The 27,563-nt window shown below is 36.8% G+C and overlaps 1 protein-coding gene across 1 annotated transcript in view; it reads left to right on the top strand.

The window, feature by feature from the left end:
* The window catches only part of ZCWPW2 (zinc finger CW-type and PWWP domain containing 2), an 88,373-nt gene that overhangs the window by 14,544 nt on the left and 46,266 nt on the right, over positions 1–27,563 (top strand). Inside the window, exon 3 of the mRNA XM_036030560.1 lies at positions 11,384–11,543. Within this exon, the coding sequence (XP_035886453.1) occupies positions 11,384–11,543 (160 nt within the window). The remainder of the gene's footprint in view (positions 1–11,383; positions 11,544–27,563) is intronic.

The following is a 27,563-nucleotide window of genomic DNA, read 5'->3' as shown; positions in this document are numbered from 1 at the left end:
ACATTTAATCTTGTCTACCTCATTGTTTCACATTCTGCATTGATTTTTCCAAGTATGCAGTGTGCTGTATATAGTTTCAAGTCTCCTTTATTTCAATTAAGTTTTTAAAAAACTATAAGCATTATTCCATTGCATTGTTTGGATTTTCTTATTTGGGGACTTCTATATTACTTATAGTGGATCTTTGGTTGTCTTGGGTATTAATTTTTCTTCAACTCTTTTCATTTTTTAAAATTTAATTATTTTTTGTTCTCCACTTTTTATCTTTCTGAAGGTGTTATCAATTGAACTTAATGTCTTTTGTGTTTCTTCCAATTTAGTCTTTATTGAAAAATTTAAAAATCTTTTATAAGTTTCACCACCTCTCCTTTCAAATCTTCTTTTTCTCCTATCACCTATTTCTTTCAGTTTTTCTAATTCTAATTTATGTTTCACAGCCTACATTATTTTCTTAATTTCTATTAACCCATCTTGAAATCTCAGATACAATCTCTTTAAAGGTATGCTTTCATTTTTTATAGGGATGTTAGTCATTTTTACCATAATAATTTTATATTAGATTTTACTACCATCCTTTCTTGTTGTACACTTTATATGAAATGAATTCTTGTCTTCCAAGTAGAAAAAAGGAAGTCAGAATAGAATATTTTTAAGTTTTTTTCTCTGTTGTTCAAATTGGATAATTTCTGTTACTCTTTCTTTAAGTTCACTGATTCTTTCCTTGTCGTATTTATTCTGCTGTTGAGCTATCCATTGAGCTTTTTATTTTGGTTATTGTATTTTTAGTTTTAAATGTCATTTGGTTTTCCTTATATCTTCTATTTACTTGTTACACTATTTTTGGATCTTATTTAAATGTTTTAGCAGGCTGCTTCTACTGTGCTGACTCGATATGAGGGTACCTCTTTGGGAACCATGCATCTTTTCACTGTCTCCATAGTTTTGTCTTTTGCAGAATGCTATATTGTTGAAATCATATCATATCTGGCCTTTTCAGATTGACTTCTTTCACTAAATAATATGCATTTACATTTCCTCTATATTTTTTCATGAGCATAGAGGCTTGATAGATAATTTCTTTTTACCACAAAATAATAATTAATTGTCTACCTGTTCCACAGTTTATACTCGTATACCCATTCACCTACTGAAGGACATTTTGTTGCTTCTAAGTTTTGGCAGTATGAATAAAGCTATGAAAAAGTCCATGTGCAAGTTTTTGTGTGGATATAAAATTTTAAACTTTTTTGAGTTCATACCAAGTGGTGCAGTCACATGATAGGAGTATGTTTAATTTTGTAAGAAACTGCCAAACTATCTTCCAAAGTGGCTATACTGGTTTGCATTCCCACCAGCAATGAGTGAGAGTTCCTGTTGTTTCCAGTCCTCACCGGCGTTTGGTGTTGTCAGCATTCTTGAATTTAGGCCATTCTAATAGGTGTGCACTTGTATCTTGTTTTAATTTGCATTTCCTCGTGACATATGATGTGGAGCATCTTTTCGCATGCTTATTTGCCATGTGTATATCATTTTTAGTGAGGTGTCATTCAGATCTTTTGCAAGTTTTTAATCAAGTTGTTCATTTTCTAGTAGAGCTTATGCTATGTGTATTTTTTTTTTATATCAGTCCTTTATTAGCTATATCTTTTGCAAACATCTCCCCCATCTGTGGTTTCTCCTTTCACACTGTCGATAGCACCTTTCACAGAGCAGACATTTTTAATTTTGATGGAGTCCAGCTTATTTTTTTCCTTCATGGATTGTGCCTTTAGTGTTGTATCCCCACTATTACTTGTACTGTCTCTTTTCTTTATTTTTATTGTTCTTGTCCTCTTCTATTCGAATTATACTCCCAGCAGTTTCTCTTCAGTATGAGCTTTTGCTCTGAAAAGGAGCTTTGTTGGTGAGTTTTAAGAGTTCATAAGGCCCAGACTGCTCTGATGCATTCAGTTTTGTTTTTATTTCACAAATCCATCAGACCTCTGGTTGCCTGCCTCTGCCCACTATGTTTCTATCATACACACAGATACTAATAATATGTTTAATGTCAGTAGTTCATACCTGCCTGCTCCTATTTTGGTGCTCATGTACACGGCTATCACTTAGTTTTGTTACAGATGTTGTGTGTTAGGGTTTGCCTTTGCTATTATAGTCATTCTACCTGTGCTTCTGGGAAAATGAGGAAATTCTAAAACGACTGGGTTGGCCAAAAAGCCTGTTACTTTTTTTTTTCAGTATAATGGCTCTGGTAGTGCTTAGTTGTCTTTAACTTCATTCAAAACAATTTTGTTGATTATATTGTGACAGCTGTTATATCAGCGTGCATTAGAAAAAAACTCATCAAAATCAGTGAATTTGGGGGGAGCCATTTTAATATTGAACATGGTAGACATATACAACATTATTGGCATCTTATGCTTTATTATTTCAAGAAAGGTAAAAATGCACTTGAAACACAAAAAGAGATTTGAACATATGGAGAATGCGCTATGATTGATTGAACATGTCAGAAGTGGTTTGTGAAGTTTCTTGATACTATTGACATTTTGGCCAAATAATTCTTTGCTGTGGGGCTGTCTTATGTAGTGGAAAATATTTAGCAGCCCCCTGGCCTCTACCCACTAGATGCCAATAGTGGGAGATAGCTGACATACTCAAAATATCCAGGTCAGTACAGTTATTGGTACAAATGAAAAATGTGTCTTTTATTTTTGGGAAAAAACATAACAGACTTTTTGGCCAAGCCAAAATAACACCATTGCTGTTGTCTTCCCAGAATCCCTTGCTATTTTATATTACATTCTCCCACTTAGCATTTTTAAAGTTGGGATACTCTGGTTCATGGTGCCTTGTTTGCATTCATATTGAACTATCCTCCAGGAAGAATATAATGTATTTGCTTTCACATAGACACTGTAATGAGTTTATTTTAACACGGACATGGCAAACACACAAGAGGCCTTTAAGTCACAGATCTAGATTTGGGCTGAATTGTGTCCCCTGAAAGTCCAACCTCAGAATATAACTGTATTTGGAGTTGGTGTATTTAAATAGGTGATTAAGTTAAAATAGGCCATTAAGTCGGCCTTAATCCAATCTGGGTGGTCTTATAAGAAGAGGAGACTTATACACATAAAGAAACATGAGGAATGCACAGAGCAAATACCACATGAAGACACAGCAAGAAGACAGCCACCTGCAAGCCAGGGAGAGGCCTCAAGAGAAACCAACTCTGCTTTCACATTGATCTTGGACTTTGAGCCTCCAAAACTGTGGGAAAATTAATTTGTCTTGTTTAGCATCTCAGGGGGTGGTATTTATCTGTGGCAGTCCTAGCAAATTCATACATTCAGTATCTTTGCAAATATGGAAATCTCTCTGAGATTTGTATCCATTGTTACTAAGGGCTTTCTAGGGATCAAATGTGAGATGTTTTAAAAATATATATGTATTTATATATCCCCCCGAGACTCAAATTATCTTCTGGAGGGTGGGCCCCTTGTAGGATAGGATTCCTCCACTAGGTGTGTGCTCTAGGAACCCATCTGTATCAGTGTGTCAGCTGGAGTTTTTGTGAGAGACTGCATTTGGCTTCAGTGAATTTTTTTTTAAGACTCTTTCAGTGAGATTGCCCATTTCATGCTGGCTGATTTACAATCACACCCGCCCACACTGTGCTGAGTATTCAGTAGTTCTAGAGCAAAAAATGGTATGACCCCCATGCCCCACCCTTCCTATTCACCCAATCTCACCCCTAGAGACTTTTTTTTTGTTTCCCTGGTTGAAAATGTCCTCAAAGGGAAAAGTTTTGCTGATGTGGCAGAGGTGGAAACAAAAAACAAAACAAAACAAAACAAAAAGCAGAAGCACTAAAAGGCATCAAAATCAATGAGTTCAAAAACTGTTTTGAGCAGTGGAGAAAAATGTCTCAGTAGGTGTGTCCCATCAAATGGAGAGTACTTTGAAGGTGACTGAAGTTTAAACATGTAAGAATAAATACACATTTTTATAAAGAAATTCCCATTGTTTTTTGCTCCCACATGCTATATATAAATATATTGAATATAGAAAGATATATATGTATAAATTTATATGTATGTTTGACTTCTATGTAATAGGATGGGTATGAAGAGAAACTAAATAGTTAAGAACAAATATTTTAAAGACATGGCTACAAACACTCACTTTATGAGGTTACTTATGAAGGTATTTGTAGCCCCATGTCATTTTTCATATCTAAAGTTAACATTTTGAAAATAGAGAGGTTGTATTTTCTAATGGAAATTCTGAAGTTTCTGCAGCCTCTGTGCCAGACCCTGAGGGAGGGGCTTGAATCCTCGAAACCACCCAGAGTATAGGAGCTACTATTGTTCTCATTTCAGAGTAGGAGACACACTCTGGCCTTAAGTACCCCAGGGGATGCTTCTGCAGTGGCCCCCGTTGTTATCACTGTCCCTGCTACTAGCCACCTTCAGTGGAAGTTTCTTGGCAAGAGCAACAGCCTCTCTCCACCTCCAGAAGGACTGGCGCTGAAAACATACTGGGAGATAGGTGCCCCAGCCTCTGCCTCTGGGAAAGTGTACCTGGTTGCTGGCCCTGGGACTAGGTTCTCTGTTCTCTTAGCCAAGCCTTGAAGTCTCTCCTCCCCAAGCCCTATCCCACCTCCCACCAAGTCAGCTCTAAGACATCCCCCTCACAGCAGGTGCCAGGGTTCTGCATCCACATGGCCACCTTCCTCCCCACTCCATTCCACTCCCTAGTCCACGGTCCCAGCAGTGTCCCGCCGCAGAGTTGGACCCCACCTAAGATGGCAGGAATCTTAGGTGAGGGGGACTGTGAGGTGAAGGGGAGGCCAGGCCGAATGTCTCTGCAACATGAGGGTTAAAAGAGGCGTTCTCAAGTTGGCTAGCATGGGTTCAAATTCCAGCCCTCCCCCTGTGTGAGCTTGAGCAGCTGACTTAAACTCTGAGCCTCGATTTCCCCACACAGGGTGTGGAAGGGATCCAGAGGGCCGTGCCTGTATGGTGCACTGCGCAGGGCCAGGCTCTCCAAGACAGCGCAATAATGCTGGCCTTCCCGGCAGGGCTGCAGAGGGGTCATGCGGTTCACAGGTTTTGTCCCAGTGCCAGAGCGCAGCCTGGTAGCTGGAGTCTTGCAAGGGCAGAGCCAGCCAGAGGCGCACAGGGAGAAGAGGCCCACCAGGTGGAGGAGGCTCAGCAGAATGGGCTTCTGTCCCAGGCTCTGGGAGGTGGAGGTCTCCGCCACCTGGCCTGGCCTCCTCTCTCGAGGTGGCTCCATGCAGTGCCACACAGCAGGTGTCCTGGCAACCGCAGAAAAAACCTTCTCCCCAACTCAGGCCTGAGCCCCTCGGGCTCCCCTCCCCCAACCACACACTCACCCAGAGCAGGCTGCTGTGGTGGCCTGGATAGAACTGATGCACAGGCCCTTGGCCGTGTCCTTCAGAGCCTGCAGCTTTTGCTGGTCAGACTTATGGTAGCCCTCAGTGGCATGGCTGGGTTAGCAGGAGACTGGAGAATGCAGAAACTCGAAAAAATTCTGGTTTCAATAACCTAATTTATGAAATGGATTTGTTTCTTGTCACTATATCTGATATGTTACATTAGAAATTTGATTAGGAATTTCTTTTGCAGTTTTGTGCTTATAACTGAGGGTTAGGACTTGAAATAACAAATGAAACGTAATTAATTCTAGTCCCTAAATTCTCTCTCTAATCTATGATCAGGATCATCAAAATGCCTGCAAACACAGCTGTAACTACCTCCTTGCTTATTGGAAAGATGGTAGCAGGATAAATTGCAACAGTAGAATATGACTATAGAATCAACCTATTAAAAACAGGCAAGAATCATTTCGTAATTAAGCAATGTTATAGATGCTGAAGTTTTTGATTGGAAAGGCCAGCTGACTGGCTGCAGACACCCTTAGTAGTGTAGCATCATCTGGGTCAATTCTCTTTAGCCCATGGCCTTACGCCTAGCTTTGAAGGCTCAGAAACTCAATCTTATCAGCATCACAGAATTAGTCTTTTTTTTTTAAGATTTTATTTATTTATTTTTAGAGAGGAAAGGGAGGGAGAAAGAGAGAGAGAGAGAGAAACATCGATGTGCAGTTGCTGGGGGTCATGGCCTGCAACCCAGGCACGTACCCTGACTGGGAATTGAACCTGCGACACTTTGGTTTGCAGCCTGCACTCAATCCACTGAGCTACGCCAGCCAGGGCAGAGTTAGTCTTTCTTAGAAGAGTTGACCTTCTCTCATAAAGCTAAAGAATTACTGGTAGACTCTAGATGTGCCTATTTAAGCTTTATATAAGAAAAATAATTGTAAATAGAATAGCACTTTCTTTTCCAACAGGCAAGCTCTATGGAAAATCAAATTATTATAGTTATGTTTACCTCCACATTGTGAGATAGCACATGCTTATATACTTATAAAAATACATATTTTTATATGTATTTCCAAAAGCCTCTTGCTTTTGGATTTTGTCTGTCTCCCCGCTTGAGGATGAGGATATCTACATGTACAAGGAAGAGAAAAACTATCTCCATAATATTTAAGCAGTCTTGAGTTTTAAAAATTGAAAATATCATTTTATTTAGCTATAAAGAGCATAGAAGTTAAAAGTAAAAAATAACAGTACATATCTTATTTAGTATAGCAAGACACATTGTCAAACAGAAGCTAGGCTCCATTTAGTATAACTACCTTGGACATATTTACACAGATATACAAAGCTTTCTCATGAATATGAAAATTAATTTATAGAAAATATATTTGCATTCTAATATAATGCAGTAAAACCGTTTAGTAATAAAATATGCCTTTCAGTTAGCAAACCAATCCAGGGATACTTTTTAGATATAGCATATAAACTTGTAAATTGAGAGTTTTACTAGATCCTTTCAGTATTATAAGATATTTTGATTATTCTTTATTTGCATTCTTTGCCTATGGATTAATTACTGTGTGTGTGTATGGATGGGGAATTTCCTCTCCCCAATAGCCACTGCAGTTCGGCGCAGCCTAGAGATTTCTTGGCAGATGGTGTTCAGTTATTGATGATTCCAACTCATCCATTTTTTTTTTCACAGATCGGGAATGAGGCCCAATTAAAATTTGCTCTCCCCTTAAACACCCAAACCGCAGTTGAAAATAACAGTCATCTACTTCTTTTCATCGGATATAAGTAAATACATGCTTAAGCTTCAATTTCTATTGAGGGCAATAGCTGTCATATTAAAGATCATTTCCAATGGATAAGAAATGTGTAGGACATCAGTTTCTTCATGATATTCTTCCACTCCCCTTGAAGTTACTACTTGTTCTCTGAAAATGTCCCTCTTTCCTCCAAGCAGATTCTTTTTGACCTTGTTGTATTTGTACATTTTACCTTCCATTGCACACAGATCCTAATATCGATCATACACTTGCCTTGTGATTCTGATATACTTCTGTTGGGTTGCCTACTCTTACCCTCCCTCTTCACCCTTAAGCCCTCAGACAATGCTTCATAATTTCTCATCAAAGTGAAAGTGAAAAATTGGAAAGTAGGTATGCAGAATGCACTATCATCATTGACAGTTTTGGAACTGAAATCGAAGTCAGAGTGAGGGCAAAAATGGACATCATCTATTTTCAGTCCCAGCAAGTCAGAGAAGATGATAGATGTAGCAGCTGGAGGGAAGTAATATGTTTCTACATCTGTTGCCTCTGCTCAGCTCATCCTGCAGTTAGGTACCTTCTGCTTTAGCGGAGATATACAAACTGGGAGTCATAATGATTCCTTTGCACCACCAGAAGAAATACAAGAGTGCCAGAGTTATTTAGACATTCGATTCATCTTTAAATTAGCATGCAATATTTTCTATATGAACCATGTTTTACATAATGAACAGAAGCTCTTTTATTTTATTGGCATCTAATTATTTTTAGGAGTCATCTCTTTCTATTTATATTTTATAGAGGAATAATTTTAATTGAATACTATTGGGCCCAATAGGTTAGATGTAAAAAGGCAATTACATCAGAATTTCTGTCAGAAAAGTAACAGCTCACCTTACACATAATTGCAAAATATTTCTTTCTTTCATGTCTTAAGTGTTTGCTATGCATAATTTGATATTGCTTGGCAAGAATTCTTTTGAAAATTGCTCTGAGGTGTAAATCAATAGTAGTAAACATGAGCCTGTTATATTTTACAAAAAGTTGAAACAAATATAACAGTCAATATAGTTCTTTTAAAATAGCTGTTAATTAGGCTGAAGGACCCACTTGTTCCTCAATGTTCAATAAGCTGAGTGTCTCCATTGCAGCCACCACTTATTCTTAGTTGTTTATCTACCTAGTGAAGTCTTCTCCTTTTGAGTGGATTCCTACGGAAATGTAGACTTCTAACTTACGTTGAAAAGAGTTTTGCTCTTAAGCACAGCCCAATAAGAATGTCTACATAGCAATAAGATAATGTTATGTGAACCTGACAATAACCAGATAGTCTTCTTCAATTAGGTCTGAACCTCCATTTGACTTTTCATTTTCATTTCCAATTCTTCCAAAGCATCAGCCTTCTTTGGGTTCCAGATAGGCTGACTCAATCTGTCCCTTCTTTTTTCATGATGGTGGGTTGCCAGGCAACCTTCTACCACCCTTTCCCTTAACTCAGGACTCTGCTGAGCATCCAGGGAGCAGTGGACAACTGTTCCACTCCCACGCTCCACCATCCCTGGTGACTGGTGAACCCCTGACGACTCTACATGGGACTCATCAACTTCCTGGGATCAAATTTCTTATGTTAATAATACTAAACATGAACTCTTTTCATTAGTTTACATTGTTATTAATTTGTGATCTGTAAAAACTTTTATAGTTGGGTATGCTAGTTGTGTTTCTACATTTATGACTTGGTAACTTTAATATCAATTGATAATTCAGTAGAATATCAATAATCTATAGTCCTCAAATCCAAACAATGCATGGATTTTTGTATTTTTGTGATTTCAGGTTCCTTACAGCATGACTTATATGCTTTCTTTAGGTCTTAAACTTATTTAATTTATTTACTTTATAAATAATTACCTAAATGAGGCAAACAAGGTTTTGGTATCATTCCTTGTACTTCTCAATTGTACCAATTATCTTAACTATATGAGGTATGTCCAGAAGATACGCAGCCATGTAATATGAAAAATAGAGACATTTACTGAAGAAGATACAAGATACAAGAAACATTGTACATAGGACAATGATGCCTCGGGTGCCTTCAAAGTAGGCACCTTGGGACCTCACACAGTTCTCCCAATTGCGATCAGCTGCAGCATTGTATTTTCCTGAATCTCGTTGATAGCCTGAAAGCTTCCCTATCACAGGTGATTTTAGTTTGGGGAAAAGCCAGAAGTCACAGGGTGCCAAATCTCATCTGTAGAGGGGCTGAGTCACCTGGGTGACTTGATGTTTCGGCAGACAACTCTGCATGAGACATGATGCATGAGCCCATGCATTGTCATGATGAAGCTTCCAATCACCAGTTGCCCATAGCTGCGGGCTTCTGCATCATCCAGATAGTTTCTGCAGAGGAATGTTCAAGCTTAACACAAAATTTGGTGCAGATGTGTTGCTCTACTCACTCAGACATTAATGGCCACACGGTACACACGCTCACTCAAGGCGTCTACCGCCCCCACTGGCTAGTACAGTGAAGTCATCATTGTTCATGCATGTGCATTCCTTGGCTGCCAGGTTGCATCACTGTCATGCAAACTGTTCTTGTTATATTAACAATGGTTTGACTTTTCAGACACACCTTGTATGTGGTTGCATTAGTCTGCTAGGGCTGCCAAAACAAAGCATCACAGACTGGTGGCTTAAAAATAACAAATGTATTCTCTGACAATTCTCTAGGGGCTAAAAGTCTAAGATGAAGGTGTCAGCACGGTTAATTTCTTCTGAGGCTCTGTTTCCTTGAATTGTAGATGGGTTTCTCTCTTTGTATCTTTACATAGTTTTTTTCCCTGTGCATGCCTGTGTCCTAATCTTCTCTCTTCATAAAACCAGTCATACTGGATTAGGGCCTACCTTTTAATTTAGTTACTTGCTTAAAGACTGAATTGAGGTATTGGAGGTTAGAACTTCAACATTATAAATTGGGCTCTAGTGGGGAGTACACAATTCAGTACATAATGATGACATTTCACAATATTTTAATTTGCCAAATCCCTAAAATGTGTAAAGCACATGTTTGTTTCAACTTTGTAACAGCACAGTGAGAAACTGGAGTTACGGTGAGTCCCAGTTACCTACTTGAGGCCTCTTGTCTGGCGAAGGCAGAACTAGAGCCTGGGTCTCCGCATTTGAACCTCGCTATCTTTTCACTCCGTAGTGCCGCAAACTGAAACAGTTTGTGGCACTTGGCAGTTGTGCAGAGGTTTGAGTGTTTGGGTATATAGATATGCATATTTTGGGTCATGACCTATAAAATTCAGTCATATTTCTCCAGGACATATTTAGTCACAGCTTTCTGACCTTATTTAATACCTTTTTTTGTGCTTTATCTTCTGAAGAGTAGGTCAGAGTCTAGAAAAATAGGTAAAATAGTTAAAACTTAATTGCCAAATTAAAAAATAAAACATATCAAGGAACTTCTAGAGTTCATTGTCATGCATGTCGTGAGAAAACACACCCTTAAAGATTTATTTTTAGTAAAGGATAAATTTTATCTCTAGCACTGAGGATTTTCAGCAGTTTGTTCACCTGCCAGTGGAGTAGATAGGGGGAAAAGGGGGCAATACTGAACTGCTGAGCTCTACATCTGCTTTTCCCACTGTAGTTACACTCTCCAGTGTTCTCGCAGCCTGAGCCACCAGTACTCCCTCGGCAGCCCTGGCTCAGAAAATGCCAGCTCTCTCCTACCCTGTCAGAAGCCCTGTCAGTGGGTTAACATTTTAGTAATTATTCTGATTGACTAGAGTTGACTTAACTCTATCATGAGTCTGATGAATCTTTTTTCTTTTATCATTCCTATTAGCAGTACCTAAATGTTTCTTATAAACCCTACAGTACCTAAATGTTTCTTACAGACCCTATTAGCAGTACCTAAATGTTTCTTACAAACTATAATTTTTTTTCTTTATATCTTCTGTGTATCTTAAGTATGTGATTGTTTCAAAGCTTTCTACATATACAAAGATACAGCTGGTTACTTGTATCATATGAATATCCTACTTTTAAAACATACAAGCATGAATATGTATAAGTTTTTAAAATAAGTTATTAAAATTCAAAGAAGAAATTCAATATATGATTGGACAGATGTATGGATGTCTGCCTTTTTTAAAGCATCTGAATAATTAAAAATAATTTTCTTTGAAAGTTGGCCAGGGATACTTTGCCCTCATCCTTTTAAAGGGGAATATGTGACTTATGACCTGGATGGAAATGTGGAACAGTATCACATAGAATTCCTGGGTGATCCCCATTCAACCTCATGGATAAATGCAACATTTGTTGGACATTATAGTATCACATTAAAGGTAGGTAGAGTAATATAAAAACTTTATACTTCTTGTACTTGTTTTTAATTGTGGTCATTTTTGTCTTATATCCTAAAAGATATGTAATTATTTACTTTTATATTTATTTAAACAAACAGTACATATTCTTCATTAAAACTCACATTTTTATTTTTAAAGCAGTTTTCAAAGGAAGAATATGTATAAAAATAGCCATGGGGTACTTTTAAATTTCATTTTTCTAATAGCAATATAGTGTAAATTAACTGAGGACTTCACAAATTGCCTTTTGAAATAATTTTAAGATTATCATTTGGTAATTTTTTAAATTCTCTTGAGAAGACTCTAAGTTATAGTCCTAGCTCACAGGGAAAATTAATTATGGAATGTAACTAGATTTTCTAGTTTCAAACAGAATATGTGTAACTCCATTATCTCTTTGATTCCTTTTAAACTTTAAATCACACACTACAATTAATGAATAAACTAGACTCTCAGATAGATGAAAATGGGTAAACTATACCTGTTTCCATGGGTTTCATTTAATCATAAATTAACTCAGTTATCTATGACTGTATTTTAATATTAAAACTTTTAATCTGTAAATCATGCTTTCATTAGAAATCTGTTGGGAAAATGTCAGAAATGAGGATCTCTTACCAGGAACAGGACAGAGGTGTCCATGTTTACCACTCTTATTCAACATAATACTGGAAGTACTAGCCACAGAGATTGGACAAGAAGAAATAAAAGACATCCAAATTGGAAAGGAGGAAATAAAACTATTTGCAGAAGACACGATATTGTATTTAGAAAACCCAATACTCACTCTCAGTCCTACCTCCTTTGGCTTTGTCCATAGGTCCTTTATCCATGTTCCTTGACGACCCTTCCCCTTCTGGAGGTGGGTGGGTAGGGGAGAGTGGTGGTGGGGAAATGGAGACAACTATACTTGAACAACAATAAAAAAATAAATATAAAAATAATTGAATTAATTTTTTTAAAAAAGATTCTAACAAAATAAAAAGAAAAAAAGTAGAAAGCCCTATAGGCTCCACCAAAAAACTACTTTACCTAATAAATGAATTTAGCAAAGTAGTGAGATACAAAGTCAATATTCAGACATTGATGGCAGTTTTATACACTAATAATGACCTATCAGAAGAGAAACTAGGAAAACAATCCCATTTACTGTGGCAACAAAAAAGGTACCTAGGAATAAATTTAACCAAGAAGGTAAAAGCTTTGTACTTGGAAAACTATAGGACATTGAAGAAAGAAATTGAGGAAGATACAAATAAGCAGAAGCATGTACATACTGTGTTCATAGATTGGAAGAATTAACATAATTAAAATGTCTATACTACCCAAAGCAATCTATAGATTCAACACAATTCCTATTAAAATACCAATGACATATTTCGCAGATCTAGAACAAATATTCCAAAACTTTATATGAAACCAAAGAAGACCCCAAATAGCCTCAGCAATCTTGAGAAAGAAGAACAAAGTTGGAGGAATCATAATACCTAATATCAAACTATACTATAAGGCCACTATAATCAGAACAGTCTGGTACTGGCATAAGAACAGACACATAGATAAATAGAACACAATAGAGAGCCCAGAAATAAACCCACATCTTTATGGTTAATTGATATATGAGCATACAATGGAGTAAAGATAGCCTCTTCAATAAATGGTACTGGGAGAACTGGACTAGTACTTGAAAAAAAAAAAACAAAACATGAAACTAGACCATCAATTTATACCATACACCAGAATAAACTCAAAATAGATAAAAGGCTTAAATGTAAGTCACAATACCATAAAAATCCTAGAGGAAAACAAAGTCAGTAAAATTTCAGATATCTCCTATGGCAATATTTTTGCCAATATTTCTTAGGGCAAGGAAAACAAAAGAAAAAATTAACAAATGGGGCTACATCAAATTAAAAGTTTCAGCACAGTTAAGGAAACCATCATCAAAATGAACATGGAACCCACTGTCAATGATACATCAGACAAGGGTTTAATCTACAAAATATATAAAGAATTTATATAATGCCACCAGGAAAATAAACAATCGAATCAAAAAATGGGCAAAGGACCTGAACATACACTTCTCCAAGGAGAACATACAGATGGCCTAGAGACATATGCAGAAATGTTCACCATCACTAGCCATCAGAGCATTGCAAAGTAAAACTGCAATGAGATAACACCTCACACCTGCCAAAATGGCTATCATTAAGTCAACAAACTGCAAGTGCTGGCAAGGATGTGGAGAAAAGGGAACCCTAGTGCATTGTTGGTGGGAATGCAGAGTGGTGCAGCCACTGTGGAAAACAGTATAGAGTTTCCTCAAAAAATTAAAAGTGGAATTGCCTTTTGACTCAATGGAAACAAAAATTCCACAGCTGGGAATACAACCTAAGAATCCTGAAACACAAATGCAAAGGAATATATGTACCCCTATGTTCATAGCACAATTTACAATGACCAAGATTTGGAAACAGCCTAAGTGCCTGTTGGTAGGGGAGTGGATAAAAAAAAACAAAACAGTGGTGCATTTAACAATGGAATACTTGCAACGGTAAAAAGGAAGGAGTGTTTACCTTTTGCTGATGCGTGGGTCACCGGCCAGCAGTGATCACAGAACGCTGCGGATGGCTCGTCGAAACGCGAGAAAAAACATGCACAGAGACAGACCAGTTTCTGTGGAGAAGTAGGGATAGAACAGCCACCCCCTCTAGTGGGGAGTGCGCCGATTTACCTTCCAAACCGACTTTTATTGGGTTCGTTTTGCATAAGAATTCAGGTAAAGCACATTACTCATTGTGAGGAAGTAAGGATCAAAGGATAGGTAACAAGGAACTCTGAGGGTCTATTTTGAGTCAGGGTCAAAGAACTGTAAGACTTTAAGGAACAAACTAATTTCCTCCTGGGACCCTTCTCATTCAACTGAGAGCATTCTAAACAAAGAAGGTTTCACAGGAATTTACATGTTCTTTCTTAGGCCTGATCACCCAGGGAATCTGCCCTTTTCAGCACAGGGCAGCACCACCCTGTCATTGTTCCAGGCTTAGGTGGAGCAAGGGAAGTAAGGCAGCCAAGAGATTAAGAGATTTTCTTGCAGAGCAGGAGGAGAGAGAGTCCATCACCCCCTTTTGCCATAGCCCCCAAAGTCCTTCTTTTGGGGGCCTCCCATGTGATCGTGCCTGTCTTAGGTCGTGCCCCCCTTCGGGAATCTTACATGTCATTGGCTAACCGACCAAGCATTGGGGTCCAGCCAGGGTGAGGTATGAAGGAGCAGAAGCAGCACTCCTGTCAGGGAGATAAGCTTTTGTCCCCTTGCTGGCTTACAGTTCTAAGGGCCTTAGCCTTAGCCTAGGCTGGGGTTACAGCTTCTGATACCAGGCAGGGCAGTTCCCAACATTTTGCAACAGCATGAATGGACCTAGACAGTGTTATGCTAAATGAAATAAACCATTTGGGTGAAAAACAAATACCATATAATCTCACTTATACATGGAATCTAATGAACAAAATAAACTAATGAGCAAAATAGAACCAGAAGCATAGAAAATTGAAACAGGCTGACAGCAGATGTAATAGGGAAGAGGGGAGGTGGGGATTGGTTGAAAGAAGTTGATGGGATTAGTCAAAGAACATACATGAATGACTCAATGACATGGACAACAATGTGGGATTGACTGTGGGAGTGGGGGCAGGCTGGGTGGAGGGGCAAGGAGGGAAAATTTCGGATAACTAATCATAAACAATGCAATATTTAAGAATAAAAAAATTAAATGTTAGGAGAAAGCTGTTTTTTAAAAAAGAAATGTGGATTCCTTTTACTCAATTTGGATAATTTCTATTTTATAGTGAGAAAATTATGAACTCAAATGTACATACAAAGTTTATATGTTCAAATATACACTTATACATATGTGTAAGTGTAGGTATATTTGAGGTGCCATTTAATCCACAGTATAAGTGAATTTTTGGGAATTTGAGGTACTTTAAAATGCGCTTTTACTCTATCTTTGGTATAAACTGTATCTTTGTTCCTTTCAGCTTGAAAGCAGCTGGATGGAAAAGCTGTTTTACTTAAGTGTGGAATAACATCCCTTACATTCATTTCATGGTAGTTGTGAGCCAGTCATTTTAATGTGAGGCACCTTCTTTGCTCTGACATTTTGGATGTGTGCCTCGGTACTTCCTCTGACAAGCATGGAAGACAGGAAAGAGTATTCTCCCTTCTTGGCCCTCTGCCCCTTTTCCGAAGGATGGGGAAACCTCCTAGCTTCTCATGAAGCAGACCTTAGAATTTTAGATATTTGACAGTGTGCTAAATAATAGAGCATTCTTAAGAAATTATATTTAAATATAAGTAAAAATACCAAAGTATATTTTTAAATTGTCAGAACTACTAGTTCTCATAGGATTTGACTTTTGTCACCATTAGTTTGAGTACTCTGGTCTCAGCAAGCACATCATTAATCCCTGGGACAAGGAAAAAATCTGATGCAAAGCAAAGCCAAGCACAAAAATCAAAATCAGTAGCTACAAGTTTTTAACCTTATGAAAGCATTAAAGCAAACTTAGCAATTCTTGCAAAGACCAGGAATTTAGCGATGCTTAATGAAAGGATGAGAGCAGAAAAAAAATAAACTGTTTATTTTTGCTTTTCATTTCCCCAGTTTCCCAACTAGCCCAGTGCTCTGGGTGGATAACTCATGGGGGCCGGTAGGCTCTGGGGGCAGACTCCATCTTCTGCTGTCATTCAGGGTACCTACCTACAGCCTCTGCTCTTGGCCCATAATTTTTTTTTCCCACCTGTGTCTTTTTCTTTACTTGTTTCCTTGGAGCTGGTATATAATGAGAGTGCCTTCTTCTATGGGTTTCTTTGTTCATGTCTGAGATTTTAGTTCCCTTCTACCTCAATCCAGTTGGCATGTTCCATACTGTTCCTCTGTGCTCCGATTCCCTACTCCTGGCTACCTAAGATCTCACATTCCAGGGAGGGGAGACTGACAGATGATGGAAGCCTCCTTGTCTCAATCTACTCAACAAACAGCAAGCAAGGGGGTCGACTCAGGAAATACAGAAAACCAAGGTACAAAAATGGTAAAAAAAAAAATACATATGAGAAATTAGTTCAAAATGAATAATTTCAAACTCTGTATTACCAGGGGTAGCTGGGATCCCTGTCCACTGGAGGTGGAGGTGGTCTTGACTTCAGCCTGTAGTTCTATTACCTAGACTTCCAGGGATTTAATCTTTTATGGTCCTCCCTGCACTGGAGCTCCTGCATCCTCCAGTGCTGTCTCTATACGGTACCACATTGATCCGGATATTAAATTCATACCTCCTTTCCCCATAAGAAAGATCACTTACACAAAAATAATATGTAGTAGACAATGTAGACTTTCTTAAGGAGTTTCCCAGAAGAGGTGGAGAAGGGGTGAACATTGCACAAGTTGTCTGGTCTTTTTCTAAACTTAGACAAAAATGATAGGTGCATATAACTCTTACTGACTTAAGCTGTAAATCTTACATCATATATCATTTCAACATCATTTTCTCTAATTTGTATAAGCTTGGTTTAACAAGTGACTAAAGAATATTTTAGAGTTTTCACTGAATAGCGACTGTATATATTTTGCAGTGTATGTTAAGGTGGGAGAGAAATAAGCTCCTCTAGAAAGACATATGCATTTATAAGAAAATGAAATATGTTTAGTTTTACATTAGAAAAAATTTAACTCTTTTATTTCATGTCCATCTAGTTATTGAGTAGTCAATTTCCCCTTGTTTATATGTTTATGGGACCACAGAATTACTAATTTTATGGTTGAAAGTCAAAAGAACTCTGTCATTATGTGTTCATACAGATGATAGTGTTTTCTCCAGTAAATAAAACAACTCATAGGTACACTGTGATGTACTTTAGAAATAAGTGGAAGGCAATATTTAGATTGCATCTTTATAGTTTATGTTGGTTTATTCATACATTTTATTTTTTCATTTACTATAAAATCTGTAGATTTAAAGAACGCTATTCTCCCTCCCTTTTAAAAAAACCCTGATTTTTAAAAAAGTACACACTTTTTTAAAAAGTACATATCATTATGATAATTACTCAGATATAATAGAGATGAATATGTACTAGATAACTATTTTTTTAACAGTCAACACGTGGAATAAAATTCTTTCCCTATTGGCACAAATATTTCTTTTGTATTTAGTAGGTACCTGTCTGCAGAACTCATTATTTGCAAGTTTATTTTTTAGGTTGATGGACTGCTGTATCACTTAGTTTAACCTTTCTTAAGCCTGTATGTGCATTAGAGAGCTTTACAAAACAGTAACAACAAAACCACAACAAAAACACAGCAATGGTTGGGCTCCACTCTCCTGATCGATTAAATCGGAATCTCTTGGATTAGAGCCAGGCCTCCACATTTTTAAGTTCCTCAGATGCATCTAATGTGCAGCCCAGAGAGAGTGAAAAAACTGCTGACTAAGTTTTCTCCACTTAAAGCATCAGAGTTTTATTGGTTTTATCTCTGTATAACTTTGGTTATGGCTTACTGTTTCCTGTTACTTCTGCTTCTTTTGTTGATCTTTCAATTTGCCTGGAAATTATGCCTACTGCCATAGACATTCATTCACATGTCTACCCCACTATTAATTGTTGCATTGAACAGAGCTTTAAGGTCATTCTTGTCTTTCAACATTATACTTAATTCATAGATACTGCTGATAAAGCTGGTGTATAATTTGAACTTAAATATTTATAGTTTGTTTTAGTTGATCATCTTTTTATCTAATAGGTTATATAGAGTCATTATTGTTTTTCTTGGCCATAAATAATGTATCCAACTGATGATTGCTTTACCTACCCTTTTCCAGTTACTTATATTGCCAAGAAACAGTAGGTAGTTCACCCTACCACCTGCGATGTTGCTCCTGTGGTAAAGTTTAAATTTGTTGGTCTATGGTGTGAATAGATTTTTTAATCTATGTGTTTTAGTAGTCTTAGTACTGTATAAAGGATTTACCTGTAGATATGCAACAATTTCTTTGGTTACCAAGGGTCATTTGAGTATTTACCCATTGTGTTAAGGAGTTGCCTGTATTTTTCAGGGAGATGAAAAGGGAACAATGCCATATTGCTAAACTTGAGCTCTGTAACTCCTAGAATTCTGGGGTAGTCATCAATACTGTGGACCAAAATTGTCCAAGTCTCTGCCTTCCTGTTACAATGTAGAATTGCACATTTGATACTCTTGTACTGGGGTAGGGCCAGTGAGTGGTAAGTGAAAGTGATGAATGTCACCTCATTGAGCACATAGCTGCATCCAGTAGAACATTCTGGAGAATTCTGTCTTTTCCTGTGGCACCATGATTGGTAATGTTTAAAATATTGGTTTTCTACTCTCTCAGTCTGGATCCCAGAGTGTCTGCTCTTAGCAAAGGCTGCCTTCTCCACCACTAGATAACAGATATACAATGTGAGAAATCTCTAGGCCTTGTGTTAAGCCCTTGGGATTATTTTAACAGGTGCATTAATGATAACACAGGGATGTCATAGTTCTTTGTAACCTGTATCTTTAGAAGGAATATTACTGAATCAGTACTCTTCAGAATATGGCCAGATAACTGAAATTACACTAATTTTTCCAGTCTGTAAACAGAAATAATACCACTTGCTACCTCTCAGTAATTTATCAGTTAATTTCTTTTCTATATAGCAATAAACATATAAGTAGAAATTGCCAACTGATTTATACAATTTGGTCTAGTAAATATCCTCCAACAAAGGCCTCTGATGTTAACATGCACTATGATGATGCCAATCACTGGCCCACAAATAGCAGTTATATTATACTGAGTCCTTGCCATAGGCCAAGGATTGGGTAGATCCTTTTCATATAATATTTAAAGTTTCACAGCAACCCCTTAAAGGCATCATAACTATTAGACATATGGAAGAAACTGAGATTCAGGCTGCATGTCTAACCCAAGGTCACTTAGCTACTAAGTGATGGGGCATTGATTAGAATCCAGATGTCTAACTCTGAAGTCTTAAATTCTTTTTCTATACCATGCCAATTTACTTATGCTTAAGCAATGGTCAAATTTATTGTTGAATGTTTCCCACATTTGTATCTATGAAATGAGGACATTTTTCACTTCTTAATTCTAATTGACCTGTTGAATCCTAACAGTCTCTGGTAGACTTGCTCAAATAGAACTCTTGACTTTCTCCAATTACATTTATAGTAGTCATTCAACAAGTGCATTTGAAGTAACATCCATTTTTTAAAAGATTTTATTTATTTATTTTTAGAGAGGGGTGTGGGGAAACATCAACTGGTTGCCCTCCGCACACTCCCAACCAAGGACCTGTCCTGCAACCCAAGCAGGAGCCCTGACTGGGAATTGAACCACTGACATTTTGTTTTGTGGATGATGCCCAACCCACTGAGCCATGCTGGTCAAGGCTGGAGTAACATCTATTTGAGCAAGTGTTTGCTTCTAATATTTATTAGGATCCAAATTCTAAGAATTTAGTATGTGATAGGTATTAGCACATTACTTTATAGACTAGATCATCACGTAGTGTTTTGCTTTTAGAGTAATGGAGTGAAACTGGATACAAATCTGTTGAGCCAATTCAGTGGAAAACCACATTTGCAAATATATATACTTGCACCATATTCCTGCAGCCAAATCATCTGTATAGCTACCAAACTCTCAGTAAATTTTTATTGAATTTCATATTTGATATAAAATTTACTGTACTTTTCCTATTGTTAGATTAAGGCTTTTTGTTTGTTTGCTTGTTTTCTAAGAATCCTTTAGTTTTTGGCTTGAAGAAAGGTTAAGGGAATTAGAGCATGTTTCTGTGACTAGGACCTGTTTGTGAATAATCTGCCAAGGAAACATTTGTAGTAAGGTACGTTAGGATAAGAATAAAGTTGTCGAAGTGGCTAAAAAGGCAGTCTCTAGAGCCCGGTTCTCTGGGTTGGAAGCCATGCTCTTTACCAGATGTTTGACCTCAGGCAAGTTACCCTTAGCAAATCCCACATTCGTCATTTTAAACCAGAGGTTATGATAGTATCTGCTTCATAAAGTTGTAGGGGTTAACTGAGATAATACAGGTAAAGCATTTAGCAAAGTACTTCTTATATAGTAAACTGTTAATAAACATTAGTTGATATTCTTCATTGGAAATACAGGTGAAATATATAGTTAAATAATTTATTTATTTTCCCTAGAAACCAGTGTCTATAGGGGAGAGCACCAAAACGATACAAAGAACAATAAGGTGAAAAATAATATTTTTTTACTAAGAACATATATGTGGCATGATTTTAATGTTTGTTTGTTTTTTATAAATCAGCCAACATGGTGCTCCTAGAAATTGAGGGAAATAGGCCTGATTGATCATCTGTCTCATCCTTTGATTCTTCAGGACATGACTGAAAGAGTCCATTGCTGCAGTGCTTTTCTAGTTTACAGTAAACAGAAGTGCCAAGAACTTTTGAAAGCAGGAGATAAGTTAGAGCCTCCTTAATCTGACTTTTTGGTGAATGAATAGTCCTCAGTATCAGCAATACCTCAAGAGGACTTTGGATTTGTTTGATGGAATTTGGAAGGAGAGTAGGAGATACTATCTTTGATGTTCTTTGTGACTGAATGAAACCAGTTCTTTCCCTATCTCTATTCCGTTTTTTGATTCACTCACATTTATATGTGCTGACATTACTTCTCCAGATAAACTCTTGAATTCACCTTGTCATCTTCTGACTTCACATCTTATGAATTTAGATGGCTATGAACTTGTACTGAAGTTAAAAGTCCAAATCCAAATAATATGACCAACTTTACTTCATTTATAAAGGATGGAATGGGTGGCTACCTTTCACATGAAAAATGCATCAAGTATCAACTGGATTTCTCATATTGACTCTTCACTGGACTAGCAGTAATCTTGTATAAGGAATTCCAATACATAGCTTTTTTAAATTTTCTGTTTATTTTCTGCTTATTTTCTGTTGAAGAAACCAGAGTCTGATCATTGTTGTTAAGCAAAAATACAAGGCTCATTAAGTTGCCTTCAGAGCCATACCTCTTATGAGTAAGGCTGCCTTAGAATGAGTCTTTTATATTGGAGTTCTTAAGTAAATAGTTGTAGTGTCACTTTTTGGTACATTCTTCCATTAAGGAATGGTAAAGTCCAAACTCATAATCATATGAGCCTACAATTGATATATAAACTTCTTTTTCATTTTACTTTCTTTAATTCCCCCACCACTTTTACTTCATTTTATTTTGTTTTTAAGTATCTTTCAGCCAAGGGCTAAGACCAGTACATGACTCAGGCAAAACCCATTATCTCTAAACCCTAAACAATTTTTATTAACATAACTTTGAAAATAAATTTCAGAACCACTTCCTTACCACTTTATCTCAAAAAATTGTACTGATTCTTGTCACGTATTTAATCATCCTTTTCTCCTTGATCTTCCCCGTGTTCTTATGATTCCATCATTAAAAAAAAAATATGAGCATCTGTCTGTAATAAATACAGACATTGTCTTCTCAAGAACACGTATTCCATCAAAAAGGAGCAAATGTGGAATAGAAAGTAGCAGCCAAGTATGATAACTTTCTTTTAGGTTCAAGTCTTGATACCTGTATTTATCGTTTAAAACCCTTTAGGTCAATTACGACGTTTTAAAGCCTCAGGACAAATGAGCACATGCTTATATAACCCTGTTTTCCCAGTCCTGTTCACTGTCCCCAGCTGCAGCAGGCAACCTGGGCTGAGCAATGGGGGATGGTAGCACTTCAGATGAGCACAGGCCTTAACAATCATCTATTGAGTTAGGGCTCATTTGCTTCCTGGGTTTTATGTCATCAACATATTGCTAATATTTTACTATCATTGTACATAGCAATGTTTACAACTGCTTTCTTGCTATAGATTTGATGATATATTTAGTTTTGCAGAACAAAAATTCTACAACTTGAAATCAGAGTATGTAAAATACTTGAAGCTATACACAATAAATACGATTTTAGTTTTAGATTCTTTTTAAAATTGTAATAAAATATGTAACATAAAATATAACATTTTAACCATATACTCAGTGGTGATTTAAGTTTTTAACTACTGACTAATAATCCTAGAAAAAAACTTTCCTAAGCAATGTAAATATGACCTGATACTAAAAACACCAGATGGCAGTTTCTTATCATTTTCAACACAGTTTATTTCTTAAGCTATGTCCTACGAGCTCTTCATTATACCACATATGAGATTTGTGTAACAATTGCTTTTTAGTGAAATAACATTTTCATGCATACCTTGTTTTATTACATTTTGCTTGTTATACTTTGCAGATATTGTGTTTTTTTTTTTTACAAATTAAAGTTTGCCAGTACCATTTTTCCAAAAACATTTATTTACTTTGTGTCCCTGTGTCACATTTCGGTAATTATTGCAATATTTTAAGCTTTATTATTATTATTACATTTGTTATGGGGATCTGTGGTCAGTGATCTTTGATGTTACTATTATAATTGCTTTGGGTGCCATGAAACACACACACTCCATGCTACTGCAGGGAACACATGTATGATAAGAAAGCACAATAGCCTTATTGCTGAAGTGGAGAAAGTGTTAGTGGTCTGGATAGAGATCAGACCAGCCACTGCATTCCATTAAGCCAAAACCTAACCCAAGACCAGATTGTAACTCTTCAATTCTATCAAGGCTGAGAGAGGTGAGAAAGCTGCAGAGGAAAAGTTTGAAGCTAGAAGAGGTTGATTCATGATTTTTAAGGAAAGAAGCAATCTCCATAACATAAAAGTTCAAGGTGAAGCAGCAAGTGCTGATGTAGCAGCTGCAGCAAGTTCTCCAGAAGGTCTAAATAAGATAATCAATGATGGTGGCTACATGAAACAAGTAAGTTTCAATGTAGACAAAACAGCCTCATATTGGAAGAAGATGCCATCTAGGACTTTTATAGCTAGAGAGGAGAAGTCAATCAATGCCTGGCTTCAGCTTCAAAGAACAGGCTGACTCTCATGTTAGGGGTAAATTCAGCTGGTGATTTTTAAGCTTAAGCCAGTGTTCACATACCATTCAGAAAATCCTAAGGCCCTTAAGAACTATGCTAAATCTACTCTGCCTATGTCTATAAATAGAACAACCAAGTCTGCGTGACAGCACACCTGTTTACAACCTGGCTTACTAAATATCTTGAGCCCACTGTTGAGACCTACTACTCAGAATAGAGCTGATGGAGATGTACAAGAAGATTCATGTTGTCTTCATGCCTGCTAACACAACATCCATTCTGCAGCCCATGGATCAAGAAGTAATTTCAACCTTCCAGTCTTATTATTTAAGAAATACATTTCATAAGTCTATAGGTGCCATAGATAGTAATTCCTTTGATGGATCTGAGCAAAGTAAATTGAAAACCTCTGGAAAGGATTTACCATTCTAGATATCATTAAGAACATTGGGGATTCATGGGAAGAGGTCATGAATCACGAATGTTGAGTTAATACTGAGGAAATACCAGTATTAACAGGGGTTAGAAGAAGTTGATTCTAACTCTGATAGATGACTTTGAAAGGTTCAAGAATTCAGTGGAGTAATTGCAAATGTGGAAATAGTAAGAGAGCCAGAATTGGAAGTGGAGCCTGAAGATGTGACAGAATTGCTTCAAAATCTCATAATAAAACTTTAACGAATGAGAACTTGCTTTTTATGAGCAAAGAAAGTGGTTTCTTGAGATGGAATCTGCTCCTGGGGAGAATGCTGCGAAGATTGTTGAAATGACAACAAAGGATTTATACTATTGGATAAACTTGGTTGACAAAGCAGTGGCACAGTTGATTTCTATTTTGAAAGTTCTACTATGAATAAAATGTCACAGACAGTGTCACATGGTACAGAGAAACCATTTGTGAAAGGAAGAGCTAATTGATATGACAAACATCATTGTACTATTTTGAGAAATTGTCATAGCCACCCCAGCCTTCAGCAGCCACCACCCTGACCAGCTGGCAGCCATTAATATTGAGGCAAGACCCTCCACCAGCAAAGGGAATTATGACTCAGAAGGCTCAGATGATGGGTAGCATTTTTAAGCAATGAGGTTATTTTTTTAAAGATTTTATTTATTTATTTTTAGAGAGGGGAAGGGAGGGAGAAAAAGAGAGAGAAACATCAATGTGTGGTTGCCTCTCACGTGGCCCCCACTGGGAACGTGGCCTGCAACCCAGGCATGTGCCCTGACTGGGAATCAAACCTGCGATGCTTTGGTTTGGAGCCCGTACTCAATCTGCTGAGCTCCACCAGCCAGGGCTAGCAATGAGGTTATTTTTAAGTTATGTACATTTTCAAGTGTATAATGCCATTACATGTGTAATAGACTACAGTATAGTGCAATTATGACTTTTATAGTCATTGGGAAACCAAAAAACTCATGTGACTTGCTTTATTGCAATATTCACTGTATTGCGGTGATCTGGAACCTAATTTGCAATATCTCTGCGGTATGCCTGTATGATGACTGAGCCCCTGAATTCTGTAGCTAGATTGCCTGTGTATGCGTTCCAGCTCTATCACTTACTAGCTATATGAACTTGGGCAAGTTCTAAACTCAGTGCCTCAGTTAACTCATCTGTGAAATGATGGTAATAGTACCTACCTCATAAGCCTATTAAGTTAAAATGATTTCTTTGTGAAGTGCTTAAGACTGTATATGACACATAGCATATACTATATAAGCATTGCATAAATTTATAAATTAAAAGTAACAATAGAGTCTTTAATAGTAGAACCCCTATGTAAATAAAATATGTACTCAGTCAACTCCTCTCTATTGTGAACAGAGTTCTTACCTCATTTTCTTGGCTTACAGAAACCAAATGATAAATGTTTATGTTTCTGATAGTTTGTGATATTGACAGTTAATGTTTGAAAACTGATTTACATTTTATAAAATATTTTTTTACATAGACTATCTCTTGTGATCCTTATTCATTGTTAAAGTTGAGGCTCAGGTTAAATGACTTGCCTGAGGTCACACAATAGCAGAACTGGGACTCAAGCCCAAGTCTTCTGATTACAAACTCCAGGTTTTTATGTCAACCTTCTTGAAATTTACATTGGGCCATCTGCTTCTAATCTTCATAAACATATCAAATTCATAATAGGCTATCATCTGTTTAACTGGAAAATCACAAAGTCCTTCTTATTAGTCTCCTGTTAATGTAGATAACTTGATTAATTTAACGCCCTTTAATGAGGGCTTTTCAAAGTTGGACAAAGATGTGAAAGCCCTCTTTTCAACATTTAGTACATTGATTCCAAGCCTTAGATTTAGGGCCTCTTCATGGCAAACCTAGTATTTATTTCATTCCCTGTGACCTTAGCCAAGGTTTGTTTTTTATTTTTTTATTTTACTGTAGTATTTGTTCCCAAGCTTGCTCATTATCACATTCTTCCATAGAGCTTTTTAAAAATCTATATTTTGTATTATTGAGCCACAGAATATGAGGAAATCCTACCATTTGTGACAATGGATAGACCTGGGAGGTATTATGTTAAGTGAAGTCACTAAGTATTGTATGATCTCATGTATATGTGGAATTCAAAACAAAGAGCAAACTTATAGAAAAAGAGATTAGACTTTTGGTTACCAGAAGGAAAAGGTAAGGGAAGAGGAAATTGGAGGAAGGTGGTCAAAAGGTACAAGCTTACAGTTATAAGATAACTAAATACTAGGGAAGTAATGTGTAACATGGCAACTATAGTTAACACTGATTAAAAAAATGAAAAGTTTAATCTAAGAGTTGTCATTACAAGGAAGAAGTATTTTTTTCTTCTTTTATTTTTATTGTATCTGAGATGATAGATGTTAGCTGAGCCTATTATGGTAATCATTTCACAATATATTTAAATTAAACTATCTGCTTTGTGCCTTAAACTTATACAGATATGTATGTCAATTATTTCTCAATAAAACTGGAAACATATGTTCCTAAACCTATGTACTAGGAGTGTTCTGAGAATCTATTTAGTTCCTCACTGAATCTCAAAAACCACTGTGTAGTAGATTATTTCCCCATAAATACCTTTATTCTGTGTTTATTGCAATTGGCTAAAGATGTTTATTAAAACGTGTATTATTATTATTGTGCTTATTTTGTGGAATATGTGAATGTATTTATGAATTTGTAGTGCTAAAGAAGCCAGGCATATCTCCAACAAAGTTATGATGTGAGACTCCATTGTCTCTTTAAATAATTTCTCTCTTTGGTGGTGGCTGATTTTCCCCCTGCTGTGATGGCTGGAGCCCTCTTCCTTTCTCCTTCTCTCAGGGTTTGATTTAGGTCCATCACACTCAGTGACTGATGTATTGGTTATATAAAAATTGTTTTCCAAGGGATGTCAGTCCAGATAATGGACAAGCCTAAAATGTCAGACTTGCTTCTTTTAGAAAACAACCACCACAGCATAGAGCAGTTGTCTATTCCATCCTGATAGAAAAAGACCTTACATATTCAAATATTTAGTAAATGTCCATTAAAGTTTAGGTTACTTAAAAGCTTATCTCGTAACCTATGATTTTTCTGATTTGTCCATTGAGGTTATTTTATCTTAAGTGGCTTGACTTCCTGCTTCTCCTCTCACCCCCAGTGTTGCAGGGAGCACTCAGTTCCTGCATTAGTGATTTTTGTATAGAATTTAAATACAAAACCCTATTATTTCAAGCCAAGAAATGGAATTACACTGTAAAGCTTTAACTTTCAATTTTCCTTATTCTTTCTTTTCTGCCTAATTTGTCCTCTAGGACGCATTGCGTTCTCCACATTATCTCTCAGACTGATGTAAAGGATCAGACTAAACAAAACTAGAACTTTTGGGGTGCAGCCAAGTTAACTGTTCCACACTTTCTGGTGGTATGGGATGAGGCACAGAAGTTATTTTGATCTTAA

The sequence above is a fragment of the Phyllostomus discolor genome, chromosome 7, assembly GCF_004126475.2.
Source record: "Phyllostomus discolor isolate MPI-MPIP mPhyDis1 chromosome 7, mPhyDis1.pri.v3, whole genome shotgun sequence".
In the NCBI taxonomy this organism is placed as follows: Eukaryota; Metazoa; Chordata; class Mammalia; order Chiroptera; family Phyllostomidae; genus Phyllostomus; species Phyllostomus discolor.
The sequence above is the reverse complement of the archived record's forward strand: the minus strand, read 5'-3'. Positions and strand labels throughout refer to the sequence as shown.